The sequence below is a fragment of the Ictalurus furcatus genome, chromosome 1 (genome assembly GCF_023375685.1).
Source record: "Ictalurus furcatus strain D&B chromosome 1, Billie_1.0, whole genome shotgun sequence".
Lineage (NCBI taxonomy): Eukaryota > Metazoa > Chordata > Actinopteri > Siluriformes > Ictaluridae > Ictalurus > Ictalurus furcatus.
Genome location: NC_071255.1, coordinates 22,584,363 through 22,604,094, shown reverse-complemented (window position 1 = coordinate 22,604,094; position 19,732 = coordinate 22,584,363). Strand labels below are relative to the sequence as shown.

Here is a 19,732-nt window from a genome sequence, read left to right as displayed (position 1 = left end):
CACACTTTCTTGTTTTCAACATTTATGGGACACATTTATACCAAACTAACTTCTACCGTCACTCACTCTCTGCTTAACCACCTATCTCTGACTGCTGATACTTCATGACATTATTTAATGAATTTGTATAGCACTTAACAATAAATATGGTCACAAAGCAGCTCTACAGAAATACGGATCTAGAGCTCTAATGAGAACGCTAGAGGCGGCAGGGTCAATGAAATGCTCCTTAGATGACAAATCAATCTTGAAAGTAACCAGACTCTAAGGTAAGTAAGGCAAACAATACTAAATGTGTTGAAAATGTGTGACTATTTGAAAAAGTCACACGCATCCCTAACTAATGTTCATGAGACTCACCTGCTGGCTCTCTCTGGACTTAGTGCTTGGCTCCCAGTGGAAGTGGCCAGGAGAGCTGTGGGCTCTGTGCTGAGTTCTGAATGGTGTTGGAGATAGTCGGGCTCTGGAGCTCCTGTAGCGGCCAGGAGAAAGAGGCCGCAGCGGGGAGAAAGACCTTAGTGGGGATGCTGTGAGAGGAGATGGGCCTCTTTCAGGGGAAGGAGAAAGATGTCGACAGGGAGACGACAGATCCAGCCTGGGGGAGACACTCTGGAGAGGTGAGCCTTCACTAGCAGGAGAGAAGGCTTGGGGAGTATGCTCCCTGGCCTTAGAGGAGAAGAGTGCCCTCTTGCTGTCTGGAGACACAGCTTGTCCTCTCCTCCATGGTTGGACTGGAGATATCTGCTTTTCTCTTTCTTCTCTCTCTGAAACAGTAAGGCTTGTGGGACCTGTCTGTGAGCCTGGACCACTGTCTGACTGGTGGGTGTCTGTAGAGCAGGATGAAGGAGTGTCTTCATGGGAAGACAACTCCTCCTCTTCCTCCTCATTATCTTCACCATCCTCATCTTCAGAGTCTTCAATGTCAGAGAACTGGTGCTCCTCCTGATCCTCTGACTCATATACTTGCCCCTCACTGGTTCCTAACACACACAAAGGGCCTTGGATTAAAACAGGTGTATGTATGAAATACAAAGTAAACATTTGAGGATATATACACAGCTGCCTGATCCAGAGACAAATGTAATTAGACAGACTATTGCAGGTATGTTACAAAAATAATCATAGAGTCAGGCAATACATGTTTATTAATTACTCAAGTAAGCATGTTCATATAACTGTATCGTGCCTCCTCCATTCATGACTATATTTAAAGCCTGCTGAATAGCGTATGCTTGAATAAAGTGTCCTTGGTGCTCCTCAGTCTGGCAGGGAGAAAGAGATGGGTGGCTTTCATTTTCAGTTCTATATACAGCATACCAGCTGAAATTGGAGGCCAGATTAGAAAGCTTCTCTTTATGACAGACCAGACAATTTCAACTGTCCTTCACAAACCTGAACACACTGTGCTTGAGTGCCCAAGAAAGCACGACAACATTTATCATTATATTAATGGTGCATTTATGATTTTCAAAGTTTGGACAACGAGAAACTGAATGATAAATTTCAGCTACAGTTCCTATCAGGGGTGAAACTTTCAAAGGAATGATGCAAAAAAACACGAAGTGCTCATGGGTGTAAAATAAAAAGCTTTGTATTTTTTTGTGTGAACAAAGTTAGCATTTTTTTTTCTAATAATAAGAAGAACTTGTCATGGGTACAGTTAGTTAAATGTATATTACTAAACATACTTTAAAAAAAAAACATTACTTAACATTAATAAAAAATATTTATTCCATTCTGGTACAAGGGTCATACATCTGCAAACAAACAGACAAGCAAACAAACAAAAAAGCAACCTATGGTACTGCTGTGATTTGCACCATGTATAGTGGCCATTAACCCACAAAATTTGTTTAATGGCTATCACAGATGGTTTGCTGTCTTCAGGTTGAGACAGCAATCATATATCAATCCATACTCCCTTTATACTCCACTGTTAATAAATAAGGATAAATACCTCTTTTTTTGACACTACAGCTACAGTGGACAAGCATATCTGAACATCCTACCTGGTTCCTCAGTTTCCAGTTCATCTACAGATGATTCAGACACACCCTTCTCCAGGCATTTCTTACCATGTGCCTTCGATTTCATGTGTTTAGTGAGGTTCCCTGTCAGGAAGGAAATTAATAGACGAGCAATTAAAAAAATTGACTTAAGTATGAAAGGTTATATGAAAGGATCACTAACAAAGAGCATTAATGCATAATGGATTAAAAAAAAATTATTTTACATGAAGGTTTGTGGTTAAGATCTGCTCAGTAGTAGTGTAGAGTAGTAGAATAGTGCATCATAAAAACTGTTTGACTCACCTTTAGTTTTGAAGGCAAAGTTGCAGTGCTTACAGACATAGGGACGAATATCTGTGTGAGTACGGATGTGTTTCTTTAGCATGCTGGGCTTTTTACAGCGGATTCCACACTCACCACACACGTACTTCCCCCTCCCTCTCCCTCTCACATATACATACTCTTCATTAGATTTATACCTGAAGAGAGAGACAGACAAAAATGTTTACTCTTTATTTGGGATCTTAGTAAATCAGAACCTACATTTTTGAGTGAAAATGGTAGGCTTTCACTCCCCCTAACTTTCTATAGCCACCATCCTGCTGCACAGGAAAAATCCATGTTTGTCCTTGGTTTACATGGGCATATTTTCAAAAGCTAGACATCTGGCTACTGCTAAAGCCCAAAGTCAACAATATATGAAAAATCTGTTTATCATTAGTTTTAAAAGTTGTTTAATGTGTTTGTCTAAATATAACTAGCTCATTCCTGTTTGTATTTCTTTGTCGTCACTGACTAAGATATATGCACAGGGCTATTGACTTGCCCAACAGAAAAGCATTTGCCCTATATTTGGGAAATCATGTGTTCAAATCCTGACGATGTCACAGCCATTCATGGCCGTGAGTCCAAGAAAGCATAATCAGCCACGCTCTCCAGGTGGGAAAGATGGCATTACTCTCTCCGATGCCAATCAAGGAGACACTAGCCAACTGTGGGGGTCTGTGAGCTCATGTATGCAGAAGTGGGCAGTTAGCACGTTCTGCCGAGTTTGTTCAGATGCCCTGTGATGTATCGTGAGCAACCATTCAGAAAAGTTGCAGTGGATGGCTTCACGTGTCTCAAAGGAAGCACATGCTTCCTAGTCAATCAGCATTAATCAAATTTTTATTTGGTTAAAGAGCATTAGCACCTCACATTTGTGTCTTTGTTTGCTTAACACTACGTACCATTTCACATTGTGATATTATCACAGTTCTAAAGCATTTTTAAAAAGTAGGAATGTGGGCAGTAGCACTTCAGCAATGTTCTGTGGTTACTGATATAGGCAGATATAGTGATAAAATAGAAAAAAAATGCACATAATGTTACTGGGAATCGAGACAGGCTTAATGAAAAGAATGTGACTTATGGACTCCATTTGTAGAGTGGGTTACTGTTCTTACATATGTACTAAATTGCACTCACATATCACTTCAAACTACGATGGAAGCATCTTTGGGAGATATTGGATCATCTATTTGTCAGAAACACACATCTGTAGAGTTTGAGTGGAACAGTCCTAAGAACTGTTTGGACAGAATTCAACTGATGGAGTTTCTGATGGTTTTCTGAAAGCTGGTGGGGATAGACAGGTGATGTTGGGGCAAATGGACATGGGATGGGGATATGCAGGGTGATCTATGTTTATACATGTTTATTTGTCTTGTATGTTGAACCAAGGCCTGATCTGTATAGAAATGTTTATATTATAATGAAAATCATACCTTTACAAAAACATTATCTGATTGAATTAACTTTCTTCAAAACACCTTGCATTCACAGAACTGAAACATCCTCACCATTCCACAAACAATACTTTTGAGTATTTATTGTGAGATTGCTCCCTGCATTGTAGTAAATAAAGACAGCTAACGAATTAATTTCTTAGAAGCATGCACTGTATATATATATAGGGAGAGAAAAAGAGAGTGAGTGAGCAGAGAATAAGAGATTGAAAGAGCCCATATTCACCACATTTTCTCAATGTGCCAGTAATTGTATCTTACACAGAAAGAATGAGGTAAGCAGACAGTACAGATGTTGAGATACATGGGTACTAGATGTGAGAAACGGTGGAGAGGAAACAGAGTGAAAGAGAAAGGGCAGAAAGAGAGACTGATGTGAATAGGGAGTATGTGGGTGTGTGACTGAAGAATTATGTAAGCAAAATAGATGCTGCATGAGATACAAAGTAAAGCAGGGCCGCATGGTGTCTCATTAGCACCCATTACAAAATTGCAAATCTGACATTAGCAGACCTACAGTATATAAGAGACTCAAGTAATGAGTGCAAAATACTGAACTTAATGTTAGTTTATTTCATACATCCATTTGTTTTACTAATAGTTTTTACCTAAAATTGTCTCCTTATAATCAGGAAAGAGTAAAAAATGTTTGGTGCTTTATCTATTTCAAGCAGTGATATATTAACAGATAAATAAGTAGTTGTAATGCTATTAGACTCAAATCACAAATAAACAGTAAAAAGGGGATCAGTTTTTCTTTTCACCACAATGAGCTGTATTGAGAACTAAATATAAAACAAATGACCTAATCTCCCTGTGGATTCATGTGGAGCCACACCATAGGCATTATTCCAGAGAAACCAATAAACCTAAAAATCAGTCATCAATCATTGGACATTCATTTTAGAGCTGGTGCAATTTCAATGAGGAGCAGACTTCAGCCATAAATCTCTCTCACGATAACAGAGCTCTCTCTATATATGTATCTCTGTTCTGGAAGTGCAAATCCCAAAAGAGAGAGAGAGAGAACTAAAAATAGTCCAGTATACCTTGCCCTTGTCACTCAAAATGCAACCAGTACAGTCAAAGCACAGAACTGATGAATTGTCTAAAAACAAGCTTCCTATCTATACACAATTTGGTGGGGTTCTGTAAGATATACTAACAACATTTAAACAAGACTGAGATATTAGAGTGATACAATTGTACATAAATTGTATTCTGAAAGCCAAATGATCACTCACCCTCCCTCAAAGATGCAAACACGTAGTGGCTCACTGTGTTTTGAGGTGGTAGAAGTCTCCTCTGTACTTCTCAAGTCTTTTTCAACCCTCTTAGTTAGAGGCTCTTCTTTTTCTTTGACAGGAGTGCTCAGTGTTTCGGCATGTACCTATACCCCAGACCGACATAACATGACATATCTGTACCCAATAATACTAACTATACACAATAATACTAAAATCACAATAACACACTAGGAAACATGGATTAAAGACAAGCTGACTATTTATAGTAAATTACAATAACATTTACCTCTGATACCCTGGGTGTTTGGTTGTCAACCAGCTTGTCAGTTGTCAGAGGCAGTGTTGTAGCCGCCATGGTGTATACCTCAGAGCTGTACATTTGTTTAGAACGCAGTAGTGACAATACTATTTTGGTGGACAGACCAGGTAGATTGGGGTTATACATGCTCACACTCCAAGAGGAATAAACTGATGTTTGTGGATTTGTGTGGGCAGATGGGTTAGGCTTAGTATAATTCAGGTAGCACCAGCTCACTGATGTACTTGTGTGCAGACTGGAGTATATGGGGTCAGTGGTATCTGTGGATCTCCCTGGAGTCTCAACCACTGATATGCATCTGTGGACCTCTTCCTGCCTTTCCTCTTTTTTAAGTCCAGTTTGCACCTGGGAAATCTCTGGTTTATTCAACACAAATTCCTTTTTCTTTCCTTCCTGCTCTTGTTCCTTCTCCACAACTACCTCTACTCCTTTTGTGTTCCTTAGCCCACCCTTATTTGTTCCTTGGTTTTCCTCCAGAAATTTCTCACAATGTTTACTTTCTTCTCCACTTTCTTCTGCTTCTTCTTCCTTGATTCGTTTCTGTTGCCGTTGTGCCTCTAAACTGAGTTCTAGACTACCTGCAGGGGAAAGCATTCGCTTGTTTCCTCCAGCACAAAGTGGCCCACAACTATCATCAGATGCAGTTTCTGCCCGAAATTCTAAAGGAAGGGATAAAGGAATGCAGGTCTTAAAATCAGGAGTAGGGAGACTAAGGTAAGATCTCTGAAGCTTAGTGCCCTCAAGCTTCTCCATGATGACCATGGCTGTACAGCAAATTGGCTGCTGAGACCGTGTTGTGGCTAAAATTTGTGAAATGGTCGTGTACATGGCACTAGCGTAAGTAGGAATATTAGTCTGTAAGCGCACAGGCACCACCAGTGACACCACTGGTCTGAGCTGCTCAAGGCAAGTAGCAATGATAGGGCGAGGTTGGTGCTGAGTGACAAGATGATGATGTGGAGAACCTCTTCTATGTGTAAAGGGAAAAGAAGAACTAGATTCACCAACGGGTGAAGCCAAGGGATCCTGAATGATTAGACTGCTCGTCGGATACTGCAATGAGAGCAAAGTAGGAAAAGGCTGAACAGGAAGGCCTAGGTGCTCAGCTAAATGTAGCTGTCTTGGATCAAATGAAGATGGCACTGTTTGTATGAGAGCCTGCTGAAGCATATGACTAGAAAGGACCTCAGATATTGTTGTGACTGGTAGAAGTCCAGTTGGATTAGTCAGAGGGTAAACTGTAGTTGGAAGAGGGAGGGGAGTTTGAAAAAGCTGCAGCGTTTTGCCCAAAGTCTCTGGGCTAAATCTAGAAGTACTGCTTGCTCTGTGCTCACCAACTGTGAGGGCAGTATGGCCAGGATAGGACTGATGGATGCTAGATGATGATTCTTCCTGATCAGGCTTCTCAAGGGTTGCATGTTTCACCAAGAGACATTTTCGCCTCTCTTTCCAAGAAGATGAAGTAGGTCTAGGAGACAGGGATCCACAGTCAAATGACTTGCTTCTTGTCTCTACTATCTGGGCAGGGTGTGGTGGACTTGCAGGAGCCTGCTCAGAGGCAGAACGATGCATTTCCCTGAGATAATGTTGGTGGCCACCTGGTACAGTCAGCATGTGGGACCCTTGGGAGCTCCATGTACCAGCCTGCATTTCAGGGTCAATCTTTCCTGTTTCATCAAAAGATGTAGATCGACTAGAGGTGTGAGAAACATTACTCTCTTGGCTAGGACTGCGTGGTAGGGATACTGATTCAAAGCTAGATTCTCCTGATGACTGGGGTGCCTCTGCCAAACGGAGACGTTTCTTTTTTGGTGGCAGCTTTTCTGCAGGGAGCTGAGCTAGACTTTGACTACGCTGAGGCCACTGGAACTCTTCCTTCTCTAATTCTCTTGGGATATATGTACTTGCTGGCAGTGAAATCATCTCAGGATCTGGTTCTTTTGTCACCAAGATCTCTGGCACTTGAATCTTGGGCTGTCGAACTAACCTGGATGTGGAGGTTTGCTTGGGCTCCTGTGATTGTTTATGTTCAAGTTCTGACTCCTGAATTTCTATGGACATGCTTTCCTGTTTTTCAAAGGAGCTGGTGTGCTGAATTACTGATATTTCTTTGTAAGGGCCAGTTTTTTCTGGTTCAATTTGTGGTACAGTATCTGAGAAGCCCTGAAAATCATCTTTATTCTCTATTGCTGATGTGGTAAGAGGGTTGCTAAAGGATACAGCTGCTGGACCTGGACTAGGAGGGTCCTCCTCTAGACTTTCTTCTTTCCTCCTCTTTCGTATAGCCATAGCCATTGCTTTAAACTTATAGTGCATTATTTGTCGATGATCTTCTTGTTCAGCAGACACTTTTTTCTCACTCTGATGATCCTGTGTAGACTTATTCATACAAGAAACTCTGTGTGCTTCATAATTGTCCTGTTTCAAGTGAGTTCCACATATCTCACACTCAGAAAGTCCTATTCCCTTTTGCTGCTTCCATCCTGATTCTATGGAAACAGAGGAAACAGCTTCTGCTGTAAGGTCAGCTCCAACTGGCATTTCAATGGCAGGCTGGCGTCTTAACATTCGATGATGGTGCCCAACCCTCAGCTCCACTGATGCAGCCTGCTGTTCATCAAAAGATTGGCTGAGACGAAATCTGTGCGAAGATGAGCTAGCTGGATCATCTTTGCCACTAGAGGATGGAACTGACTGGCTTCTCAGAAGAACACCACTGGGACAATGACTAGAAAGTGTGCCTTCAATTAATTGTGAATGCTGTGCATCAGTGGCATAACCACTTACAATAATTTGTCCGGTAGTGCCAGGGAAATCTTCCTTTGGATCTTTTGGCGAAGAAAACTTAGCAGACTCAATACTACTTCTCCTAGAGAGGGAAGAACGTCTAGGTTTGACACTGTCAATTTCACTTGTGTCAACTACAGCTTCATTTATAGTAATTAATTTTGTAATGTGTTCAATGACTTGTGTCTTAGGCACAGTGAAAGGGATGGATTTTTCCTCATGCCCTAATGATGATGATGATGATGATGACTGAGGATGTTGGTGTGGAATTCTTTGTTGTTGGCCTAATCGTCCATACTTTCCTAAAATAATTTCAGCATAGGATTTAACATTGGCATTGGGAGGGCTCACCTGGGATAATTCAGCACTGCCATAGCTAGAAAAGTAGCCAGATTCAGTACTGCCCTTACTTCCAGGACCCAATGAAGACGATGGGCTCTCATCTGGTGATTCCATAGGAGCTCTTTTCCTTTCACTGAGTCGCATAGCTAACCTCTGTTTGATTGCCTGGGAGTCCTCTGTTCTTGGCCCTTCTTCTGAAAACGAGATTTCAAACTTGGAGCTTTTTTTTAGAGCTGGCCTGTCTTGAGAAGTAGATGGCTGATGCTGACCAGTCTCATCTTCAGACTCTGTGCTATCTGCTTCTGTTGCTTCTCCCTGCTCATCTCCTACTGTACCACTTTCAACTCTACTGAAACTGTATTCTTCACGTCTAGATGCCAAGCCAGCTTTAATTCGATGGGCATGGGATTTACGATGTTTGTACAGGTTACTTTTAGTCTTAAATGAGAAACTACAAGGGACACAAGGATAGGGTCTTTCTCCTGTGTGGGAACGGATATGTTTTTGGAGGACGCTGGGTTTTGCACATGGTCTTCCACAGTATGAGCACACATACTTCCCTGGCCTTTGGGGCTTACGTTCCCTTCTAGATGTGGTGCCTTCTTGTAATTCCTGACTGGGGCAAGATGGAATACTCTGAAGATGAGGGACTGGGGTAGTGGATTCAAGAGATGACGAAGAGTAGCTGCCACCAGAGGGGCCTGGGACATCTTGTAATTGCCAAGCTTCCCCCATCTGAGACTGCTGTTGCTGCTGCCTCTGGAGCAAATCACGGCGTTTTGGCTGCCTTTTTTTATGCCGGCCATGTGATCCATGGATTGGTAGTGAGGTAGCCTGTTCCTGTATCTGAGGAAACCTACCCCCAGGTGATTCAGACAGAGCTTGTTGTTGTCCACCAGATTGCTCCCCATCAGACGGCCAGGTATGCTCTGCCTCCATAGAATGTGGGGAGGAAGCCTTATGGACACACTGGGAATGCCTTTATGACCACCTGGCCCCTTAGCATGGTTTCCCACAGTACAGAAACATCTTGAGAAAAATAGCACATGACTTGTAAAGTATGTACAAGTATGTACTGGTTTATGTCAAAATTCATTCATCAGATGAAGAAATCAAAGTGGGCAAACGAAGAGCAGATGTCTTTTCTATGCTGAAACTCTCACCTCCCAAACCAAATTCATCATTGTGTCATTCCTTTGTAGCTTGGAAGGAAAGAGGAAAGTACAGCCTATTTTTGAGTTACTTTCTCGACTTAGCAGGTTTTCAAGCCCTTCTTTCTCCAAGGTTTTCATATGCCCACACTGCCGAAGTCCTACAGAAAAAGAGAAACAAGAAATTTAAGTACAGCTTTAAGTATTTTCTAAAAATGTGATAGCCAAGAGAATCTTTCAGTACAATCAAAAGAACCTGACAGAAACAGAATACACATGCTTCTTAAATAGCTAATTTTCTGACTTTCTGACAAATATTCTTGCCTTGTTCCATTTAAATATCTAAATTAAATGGAAGTGAGACTAAACTGCAGAATTATTAATCAGTTCATGTTTAGCATGAATAACTTGATAAATTTGGGTGTTGATATCAATATTTGTTGCACATATTTTATATATATAAAGCTGTGTTGTGTTTGCAATTGTTTGATATCCATGTGAGCAGAGTATTTCTGAACAAAAGATCAAAAGGTTAAACAATAAAGACAATTTTTCACAGCCTTCGTTGCTCATATTTACCAAGGGTGCCAATGTTAGTGGAGGGCACTGAATACACTAAGCTCTAGACATTGGCTTTTTGACCTTATGTGCCTGATGTTGACCGCTAATACTTGTTTTACAGAGAATAGCAAAATTCTTGCATAGGGTGCATATGCAAGCTTACTTAGTAGCAAAATTAGACCCATCAATGACACAAAACAAACTCTTAAAACAAATAAAAAGAAAACCGATTGAGAGTTGTCCAATAGATGGTGCTGTGGATTTAAGCCAATGAGGGTCATGGATTGTTTAAAAGCCCTAAGGTGTGACACAAGGCCATTTAGTCACTGATGAATGTTGGTGTTTGTTTTTACAAGAGTACATAATTAGTTAATCCTTCATTACCCAGTTTACCCTCAATATGCAAAAACTTTGAAACTGTGTAATGAGTACCGTTCTTGAGATGACCATCATATATTAGCACCCAACCTTCAGTTTCCCAGTTAATTTAAAAAATGTAACAGTTTACATATTACATACGAAAAACTGAATTGCATTAAACTATCAGTGACAAATGCGCATGACAGCCTATGCACATTTGACAAATTTCAGCTTTATTATGCATATTACAGTGCTAAATTTTATGTGTAATAAACCATTTAAAACCATATCTATGTAATGTTGATAATATGCTACGAATTAAAAGCAGCCACATGAAAATATGTGCATTTAAATACAAACAATACAATGTACACTCACCGAATACTTTAACAGGAGCACCTATACGGTTATTCATTTGTGCAATCAACCAATCACATGGCAGCTGCGCAAAGCATAAAATCATAACAGATACTGGTCAAGAGCTTCATAATCTGGGAAAAATGTGATCTCATTAATTATGATTATGGCATACTTCTTTGTGCCAGATGGGCTGGTCTGAGTACTTCAGAATCTGCTGAACTCCTGGGATTTTCACATACAATAGTCTCAGCAGTTTACATATAATGGTGCAAAAAAAGAAAGAAAGAAAAAAAAAACATCTATTGATTGGCAGTTCTGTGGGTGGAAACACCTGGTTGACAGCAGTCAGAGGAGAATGGCCAGACTAGTTCAAGCTGACAGGCAAGCTACAATAACCCAAATATAGACCACTCTTTACAACTGTAGTGAGCAGTGTCACAAGGTACAGTGAGGGAAAAAAGTATTTGACCCCTCTGCAAAACATGACTTAGTACTTGGTGGCAAAACCCTTGTTGGCAATCACAGAGGTCAGACGTTTCTTGTAGTTGGCCACCAGGTTTGCACACATCTCAGGAGGGATTTTGTCCCACTCCTCTTTGCAGATCTTCTCCAAGTCATTAAGGTTTCGAGGCTGACGTTTGGCAACTCGAACCTTTAGCTCCCTCCACAGATTTTCTATGGGATTAACGTCTGGAGACTGGCTAGGCCACTCCAGGACCTTAATGTGCTTCTTCTTGAGCCACTCCTTTGTTGCCTTGGCCGTGTGTTTTGGGTCATTGTCATGCTGGAATACCTATCCATGACCCATTTTCAATGCCCTGGCTGAGGGAAGGAGGTTCTCACCCAAGATTTGACGGTACATGGCCCCGTCCATCGTCCCTTTGATGCGGTGAAGTTGTCCTGTCCCCTTAGCAGAAAAACACCCCCAAAGCATAATGTTTCCACCTCCATGTTTGACGGTGGGGATGGTGTTCTTGGGGTCATAGGCAGCATTCCTCCTCCTCCAAACACGGCGAGTTGAGTTGATGCCAAAGAGCTCCATTTTGGTCTCATCTGACCACAACACTTTCACCCAGTTGTCCTCTGAATCATTCAGATGTTCATTGGCAAACTTCAGACGGGCATGTATATGTGCTTTCTTGAGCAGGGGGACCTTGCGGGCGCTGCAGGATTTCAGTCCTTCACGGCGTAGTGTGTTACCAATTGTTTTCTTGGTGACTATGGTCCCAGCTGCCTTGAGATCATTGACAAGATCCTCCCGTGTAGTTCTGGGCTGATTCCTCACTGTTCTCATGATCATTGCAACTCCACGAGGTGAGATCTTGCATGGAGCCCCAGGCCGAGGGAGATTGACAGTTCTTTTGTGTTTCTTCCATTTGCGAATAATTGCACCAACTGTTGTCACCTTCTCACCAAGCTGCTTGGCAATGGTCTTGTAGCCCATTCCAGACTTGTGTAGGTCTACAATCTTGTCCCTGACATCCTTGGAGAGCTCTTTGGTCTTGGCCATGGTGGAGAGTTTGGAATCTGATTGATTGATTGCTTCTATGGACAGGTGTCTTTTATACAGGTAACAAGCTGAGATTAGGAGCACTCCCTTTAAGAGTGTGCTCCTAATCTCAGCTCGTTACCTGTATAAAAGACACCTGGGAGCCAGAAATCTTTCTGATTGAGAGGGAGTCAAATACTTATTTCCCTCATTAAAATGCAAATCAATTTATAACATTTTTGACATGCGTTTTTCTGGATTTTCTTGTTGTTATTCTGTCTCTCACTGTTCAAATAAATCTACCATTAAAATTGTAGACTGATCATTTGTTTGTCAGTGGGCAAACGTACAAAATCAGCAGGGGATCAAATACTTTTTTCCCTCACTGTAGCTACCACTGTTGGTCATGTAAGAAAGGCCCTAAACCATATCTGCTCCAGGGGAACCATATCATGGCTGATCCTGTGCTCTGACCCAAGCTGGGATATGTGAAGAAAATAATTTCACTGAAATGTATACACGAATGTTCTTCTTCTTTTGGTTCCACTCCTGTCAGCCAAGAAAAGGACTCTGAGGCCACAGGTTCACCAAAGTTACATATTGGAACACCTGACCTGGTCATTTTCAAATCTTCAACTGTCAGTTTGGGCTTTCTCAGAGCAGAAGTAGGCTTTGATTACAAAAAGAATCATCCCTGGTCCTCTGTAGATCCAGCCATTAGCTTATGGGAAATTTAATTACACTGGGTAAGCCACATTTGAATATGCATCAGTACTAATTCTGAAATAACTAACACAAGAAAAACATGCCATATGCTTCTCTCTCCCAACTGGTGTTCAACAGGGCTGAGAGTCAGTTTATTATAACATGACAGAGTGGCTGGTGCTCACATAAGGACAGAGAACGAGCAGTGATAGATGAATGCAAAAACAAAAGAGAACTGCTGGGTAAGGGAATGAGGGAGAAAAAGTCTGATATCTCAAAGAGCAGAGTGATGGAGCTTAATGACAGACAGATTTGATGACGTGCTTAAACAGGGAGAATATTAGCATTTAAGCTGGTGAATTACTTAGAACACTGGATTCACAAGACATTTCCACTAAGGTTTCTCTTGACAAGCACCATATGTACACGCGCTCTAATGCATGGTTGTATAGCCAATTATAAAATATTCTGTTAAAAAAGAATACTGTTATAACACCAACCCATGAACATATCCAAGTCAACCAAGCTAACCAAACCATGCACAAAACCACTACCAAATAATCTGCAAATAAAGTCCTGTTAGTTCCAAAGCAATAAATATTACTGAGTCAGAGAAAAAAAAAATCCTTTATAATGAAACATTTCCTGAGTTACTGTAAATCACCCTGAATATCCTGTAATAGTAATTTACAGTCAGCACTGTCAAAATTGGCAAGAAATTTGTATGAATATGTCATACACCTGGTGGAAAACCATCCACATGCCCTTGATGTGCAACTTATTATTTATTGCTCTGTTTTAGCTATCATGCTAACACTATCAGAATTAATAGAGTAGAGAACATAACTACTTTACGTAGCTAGAGTTAGTGGGTTAACTGTGCATTATATAGTTTGGGACACAACCCTGAATTCTCTCTGGATGTGTGTTGACTTGGTACTTGCACCCATGAGATTAACCCACATGATGGAAAATACAACCCACGTTACTACATGTTCTTCTGCAAGTAGCTTGCAATGGAATTTTTCTAACAAAGAAAAATCTTACATCCTGCATCTTAAAAAAAAAGAAAAACACAGAAACAGTAAAAAAAAAAAAAACAACAAAAAAAACCAAAATAGTATTATATTCCGAAGAACGTGATTCTAGTATCAAAATTACAGCCAAAATATGTACTCTCAGTATCAATGTCTTGTATTCTGTGTGGATGTCTGACTACCAGAAATTTACTCTGAACCTTTACCACCAGCCACATGGTGTGTCCCTCAAAGAAGCTCCTGCAGCTTGTTATTTTAACTAGCTAAGCACGTAAGAAACGCAAAGATGGGTGATTTATTAAGTTATTTATTATGCAAGGAGTTACACTGGGCATTATGTGGGCATTTCTGTATTGTGCAGATGTGTGTGTGCTGAAATGGAAATTTGGTTGAGTGTAATATATCAGAAGCAATGACAGAGGAAAGGTATGCGTAGTCAGCAACCAAATGAGGCCACTACTGCTGGAGAGAGGAGATTCCCTGCCCCACGTTCATACACACACTAGAACACTAATGAATGTAGATGGTTAGATGGGGAGGGAATGGACTTGGAGGCTCAGATAAATATGTGCTATATAACTGGGCAAATATTCATAATGTTGTTAGCCAAAATGGCTTTAAATGGCAGAAACAGTTACGTACAAGTAAAGGTGCTTTAGCTAATGAGAATATGGACACTTTTTAGAAAGTAACACTTAATAAAATGGAAATAATGTGCTGGATAAACATTTCCCACAAATATGTAATACTTTCGCACTGTGCCCAGGTACACTGATGAGCGCTCAACTAAAAACACATTTTATTTCTAAACCTGTTCTAAGAACTTAACACATACAAGAAAACAGCGTTAGTAAAATAGTCTCCATTCCTATTAATGCTTAAACGCTATTTACCCTATTGGTTTGGTTGTCAGCTAGTAACTTCTAACTATAAAGAAGTTGGCAAACTGTGCTACATTAACAGTTAGCTTGTGTGAGTTCATGGTACAATCTGTCAGAGCTTTCAGCAATCACTCATTTACATGCACTGTTTAGTTACAGCGAAGCACGTAGCCATGAACAACTATCACCAGCAAAGAGAACAGTCTGCCTTGACACAGTAATGTTGCTTACAAAATAGTAACGTGTTAAGCAAAATAGTGGCTGAGTATTTTCCCACGCTAGTTAGTACTTCTTGAGCATATAATGTGTCCCATTCAACTACGTGTAATAAACCACTTTAATGTGATCACACAATGCATTATGCAGCCTCAGAATGCAACTGATAAATACACTTTTTCATATCAGTGTCAATTTATTTTTTGTTGCCAATAATACGTGGTGACATTGTAAATGCACTTTCAGCTGCCTCAGTCTTTATAACCGAGACCTGTGCTTGAGTGGCTGGGGAAGCTCAGGAATGGACAGGGGGCTTACTCCTCATTATTAAACTTTGTTGTTGTTTTTTTTTTTTTTACTGAAACATAAGCAGTGGTGCTTCAATCAGTGCCAGCTTCAGAAGTGTGACAGGTGAGTCATGAGGTTAGGCAACTGACCTCATTACAGTTGCGCCAATGTGAGTAATTTATTTACAAAAGAAGGTGTAAATAAGTTATTCTTAGTCTTTGTTAATTCTAATATCTGGCATATGTTTTTTTTTTTTTAAAAAAAAAAAAAAAAGAAAGAAAGGGTAATCTGGTCTTTCCCCAATATTCAGTGGTCCAGTTTTGGGTTAGTCTGTGCCCACTGTAGCCTCAGATTCCTGTTCTTGGCTGGCATGAGTGAAACATGATGTGCTTTATGCAGCTGTAGCCCATCCGCATTAAGGTTCACCATGTGCATTCTGAGCTGCTTTTCTGCTCACTACAGTTATACCGAGTGGTTATCAGAGTTACTATAGCCTTACTGTCAGCTTGAACCAGTTTGACCATTGTCTTCTAACCCCTCTCATCAACATGGCATTGCTGTCCACAGAACTGGTGCTCAATGGATGTTTTTGTTTTTCACACCATTCTGTGTAAACTCTAGAGACTGTTGTTCATGAAAATCCCAGGAGATCAGCAGTTTCTGAAATACTGAAACCACCCTATCTGGCACCAACAAACATGCCACGGTCAAAGTCACTGAAAAAAGTAATTTTCCCCAATTCTTATGTGAACATTAACAAAAGCTCTTGACCTGTATATGCTTGACTTTTTGTATTGCACTGCTGCTGCATGCTTGGCTGATTGGATTTTTGCATGATGTATATTTACGTTTAGAGTTAAACCTCATGTTAACCCAACATGAACTTTGTAGGCAGACAGCCAGGACAAGGTTTAGAAAGAAACCTAAAATAAAACATTTTAATGTCGTTTTTGGTAAATAAATAAATAAGTGAAAATTATATATATATATATATATATATATATATATCCATCCTAATGCTTCTTGTTTTTATATAAGCTCATATAAGATTGGCGCTCTTTATCAAACATATTCCTTTGCTTTCTGCTGCCTATTCAGTGGAGGAAGCAGTGAATGGCAGTTACTTCTGCATATGGCAGCTCTACCTTCAAGTCAGATAATAACATCTTGCCTATGTGGATGCAGTTGAATTTTGTTTCTGATAGTTTGCAGGTGGATTGACCCTGACACTGTGAAGTCTTGGTGTTCTACATCTGATGTCATCATTGTGGATGGCAAGTTAGAAGCAAGCAAAAACTAAATCGCTGATATTTTTATCATACTTTTTGGTTATACTGAAACAGATTAACAGTAATATTTCAACATCCTTACATCCATTACATGGAAGCCCAACTATTCTTAATAAATAGTTTATATATACACACACACACACACACATACACATACACATACATACATACATACATACATACATACATACATATATATATTTATATATATGTATATATATATACACACTGTACTCTCATTCTTCCTATTTCTACCTGTACCTATTCTTCCTACACACACACACATACATACATATATATATATATATATATATATATATATATATATATATATATATATATATATATTTATTTATATATATTTATATATATGTATATATATATGTATATATATATATATACACACACTGTACTGTCATTCTTCCTATTTTCACTCCTGGCAGCCTGGCAGCAGTTCCCATAGAGACGAGCTTACAGCTAGCCGTGGCAGATGGAGGGTGAGTTGGAGCTCTAAATTTGTCTCCCAGCATCCTCTCTGAGTACAGCAACACGCTGGCAGCAGGAAGTGGGCAATCAGACTGACCTCGGCACGTGAGTGGCACTGTCTCACGACCCCACCTACCCCTTGCCGAGCGTTCAACATGTTCATTCAAAATAAACCGGCAGCACTGGCCGACCCTTTTAAATGCCACACTACAGGAGTCAAAGGCACAGCTCGCCACCTGCCCATACTGGAAGGGACATCAATGCCATCATGGGGCAAAAAACATCACCACCCTGAAGGACCGTACTGAAAATGGTTAGTATCCACAATAAGGACCATGGTTTAATCTTTCAGCCAGACTTACAGGTTCCAACACACATGAGCATATTTACACTAAAGCAAACACAGCTTGAAAGCTGGCCATATACATTAATTTACACTGAGGTAAAAAGTCTCAGTATCACAATACACCCTGGTGTTTTATTGTAACCAGTATTACACATATTACACCATACAATCTGACTGATCTCATAAAACAAGGACCACAGACGGATGTTCACTGAACAGACCCTGCTTGCATCCTGCATTGTGCGAACTCTTTAAAGTCGTGCTAAATGTGATAGCAAGCTCTAATTAAAGTACAGACAAAATAAACCTTAAAGAAAAATTTGCACAAATTTAAAATAATGGATATTGGATACAATACCAAAGTCAGACAGGCAAATGAACCTAAGGGAGGAAAAAAGTCTGGATAATTCGTTTTTGCAGTGCTGCACTGCTATGAACCGGAGAGGTGAGACTGTTCCAGAAAATCTGGAGATGCAAAAAGCTACTTTCAGTCTCTGAGAATGGGCTGTGCAACATGGTGAAGAACAGGATTTTCCCTTTTACCAAGCCACGAATATCTCAAGGATTGAGTACATTTCCTCATCTAAGCAACTATTACATTACAGGCAATAGATCTCAGGAATAATGATTTTTTTAAAACAAACAAACAAATTTATCATATGCCTGAATTGCAAGTAAAAAACAAGCAAACAAAAAAAACATTAAAACTATTGGAATACATACTAGTGGTGGGCAAGCTGTGAATGTACAATAAGCAATGCATGAACACGCAGAAAGGATAATGATTCTTCTAATTTACAAGCAGTGTCGGTTTCATTCATTTATTCTCTGGAGCAACTGAAGATGCTTTCAATGCCAAGCCGCCCACTGCAACTTTCGACGCGGTCCCGTCAATCACCTGCTCCCTGCCTTTTCGAGTGTGACGCTCAGAGAAAGAATCTACCCACATCAGGAAGTGAATGAAACGCAGCCGATGCCAGTGAGAACATGTATGAATCAGACACCCTGCTGCACCCTGACGAACGCACATAGCCGCCTCCTCAGCCGCCACAGAACGCTTTGATAAGGTTAGTCATCCTCCAGCGGCGCTTCAAAGCCTCTTTAGTTTCTCCTTACGGTCACCTCTCCACGCTCTCCTCGCTTAACCTTCTAGAAACAAATCAGTGTTAATGAATAAGTGTCTCTCTGCTTTTCAGAAGTGCCCTTCAACTGCACTTCACTATCCTTTCCCTGATGGAGAGAGAGAGAGAGAGAGAGAGAGAGAGAGAGAGAGAGAGAGAGCTGCCACTCACACTGGCAGCCATGGACAATAAATACTTTACAGCTCCAAAGCAGTGACTGAAACATACAACAACAGTTTTCATAATTCAGAGAGTGTTTCATTGTGTCAACAGGTACCATGTTAATGTGAATGTCACGTAATCTATGACATTTAAATATCACAACAAAGACTGTGTCACTTCAGATAAATATTTGTGTTCGAGTAACTGTGTGTATTTTCCTCAGTCAACTTCACATTTAGGAGTTCACGCAGTTCATATAATAACATTCAAACTGCTTGTACTAGCTACATTTCCCAAAGTATGCTGAGAATACAACACCAAAATATTAAACTAAATACTACACACACCTTCAAGTCAAAGGATAAATGATCAGTAACCTAGTAGCACACTGGCACACTGATTTCATATCAAGCAGTTATGCCATGAGAGTTCACCCAAGTAATGCTGTGTCATGGACTACATTCCTCGTAACTCAACACCCATTTGCAGAAGTAATTACACATACACGCGATTACACCGTGTAGAAACCACCTCCGCTTCTCATTATTTCAAATACATTAAAGTACTCACAGTAAAACAGTCTTGCAATTCCGCTTTGTGTCAGCTGTTCAAACACAACAGTGTGCAGACGAGGAGAGCCAGAAGGCAGTGCAATCCTCCACCCGAGTCCTCCTGCTCTTCACAGCTACAGCATGAATGAGAGCCACCAAGTGATACAGCGGATATGAATGTTTGCATTTGAGTGGGTGTATTTCTGTGAAATAAGTGAGGAGGGAAGGAGGGGGAGAG

At 40.4% G+C, this 19,732-nt stretch overlaps 1 protein-coding gene across 8 annotated transcripts in view; it reads right to left on the bottom strand.

Moving 5' to 3' along the window:
* LOC128612420 (transcription factor HIVEP3) overlaps positions 1-19,732 on the bottom strand; it is a 66,945-nt gene that overhangs the window by 2,344 nt on the left and 44,869 nt on the right. For 5 of the 8 annotated variants that reach the window (XR_008386742.1, XR_008386743.1, XM_053632574.1 and 2 more), the window contains 6 exons: positions 19,514-19,697; positions 5,330-9,803; positions 5,041-5,186; positions 2,313-2,488; positions 2,010-2,111; positions 361-980 (listed from right to left, as the gene is read on the bottom strand). Coding sequence is in view for 6 of the 8 variants with exons in the window: in XM_053632574.1 (XP_053488549.1) it covers positions 361-980; positions 2,010-2,111; positions 2,313-2,488; positions 5,041-5,186; positions 5,330-9,430 (5,145 nt within the window). In the remaining 2 variants the exon portion in view is untranslated. The remainder of the gene's footprint in view (positions 1-360; positions 981-2,009; positions 2,112-2,312; positions 2,489-5,040; positions 5,187-5,329; positions 9,804-19,513; positions 19,698-19,732) is intronic. The other 3 variants (XM_053632618.1, XM_053632584.1, XM_053632599.1) reach the window with 2 other exon arrangements.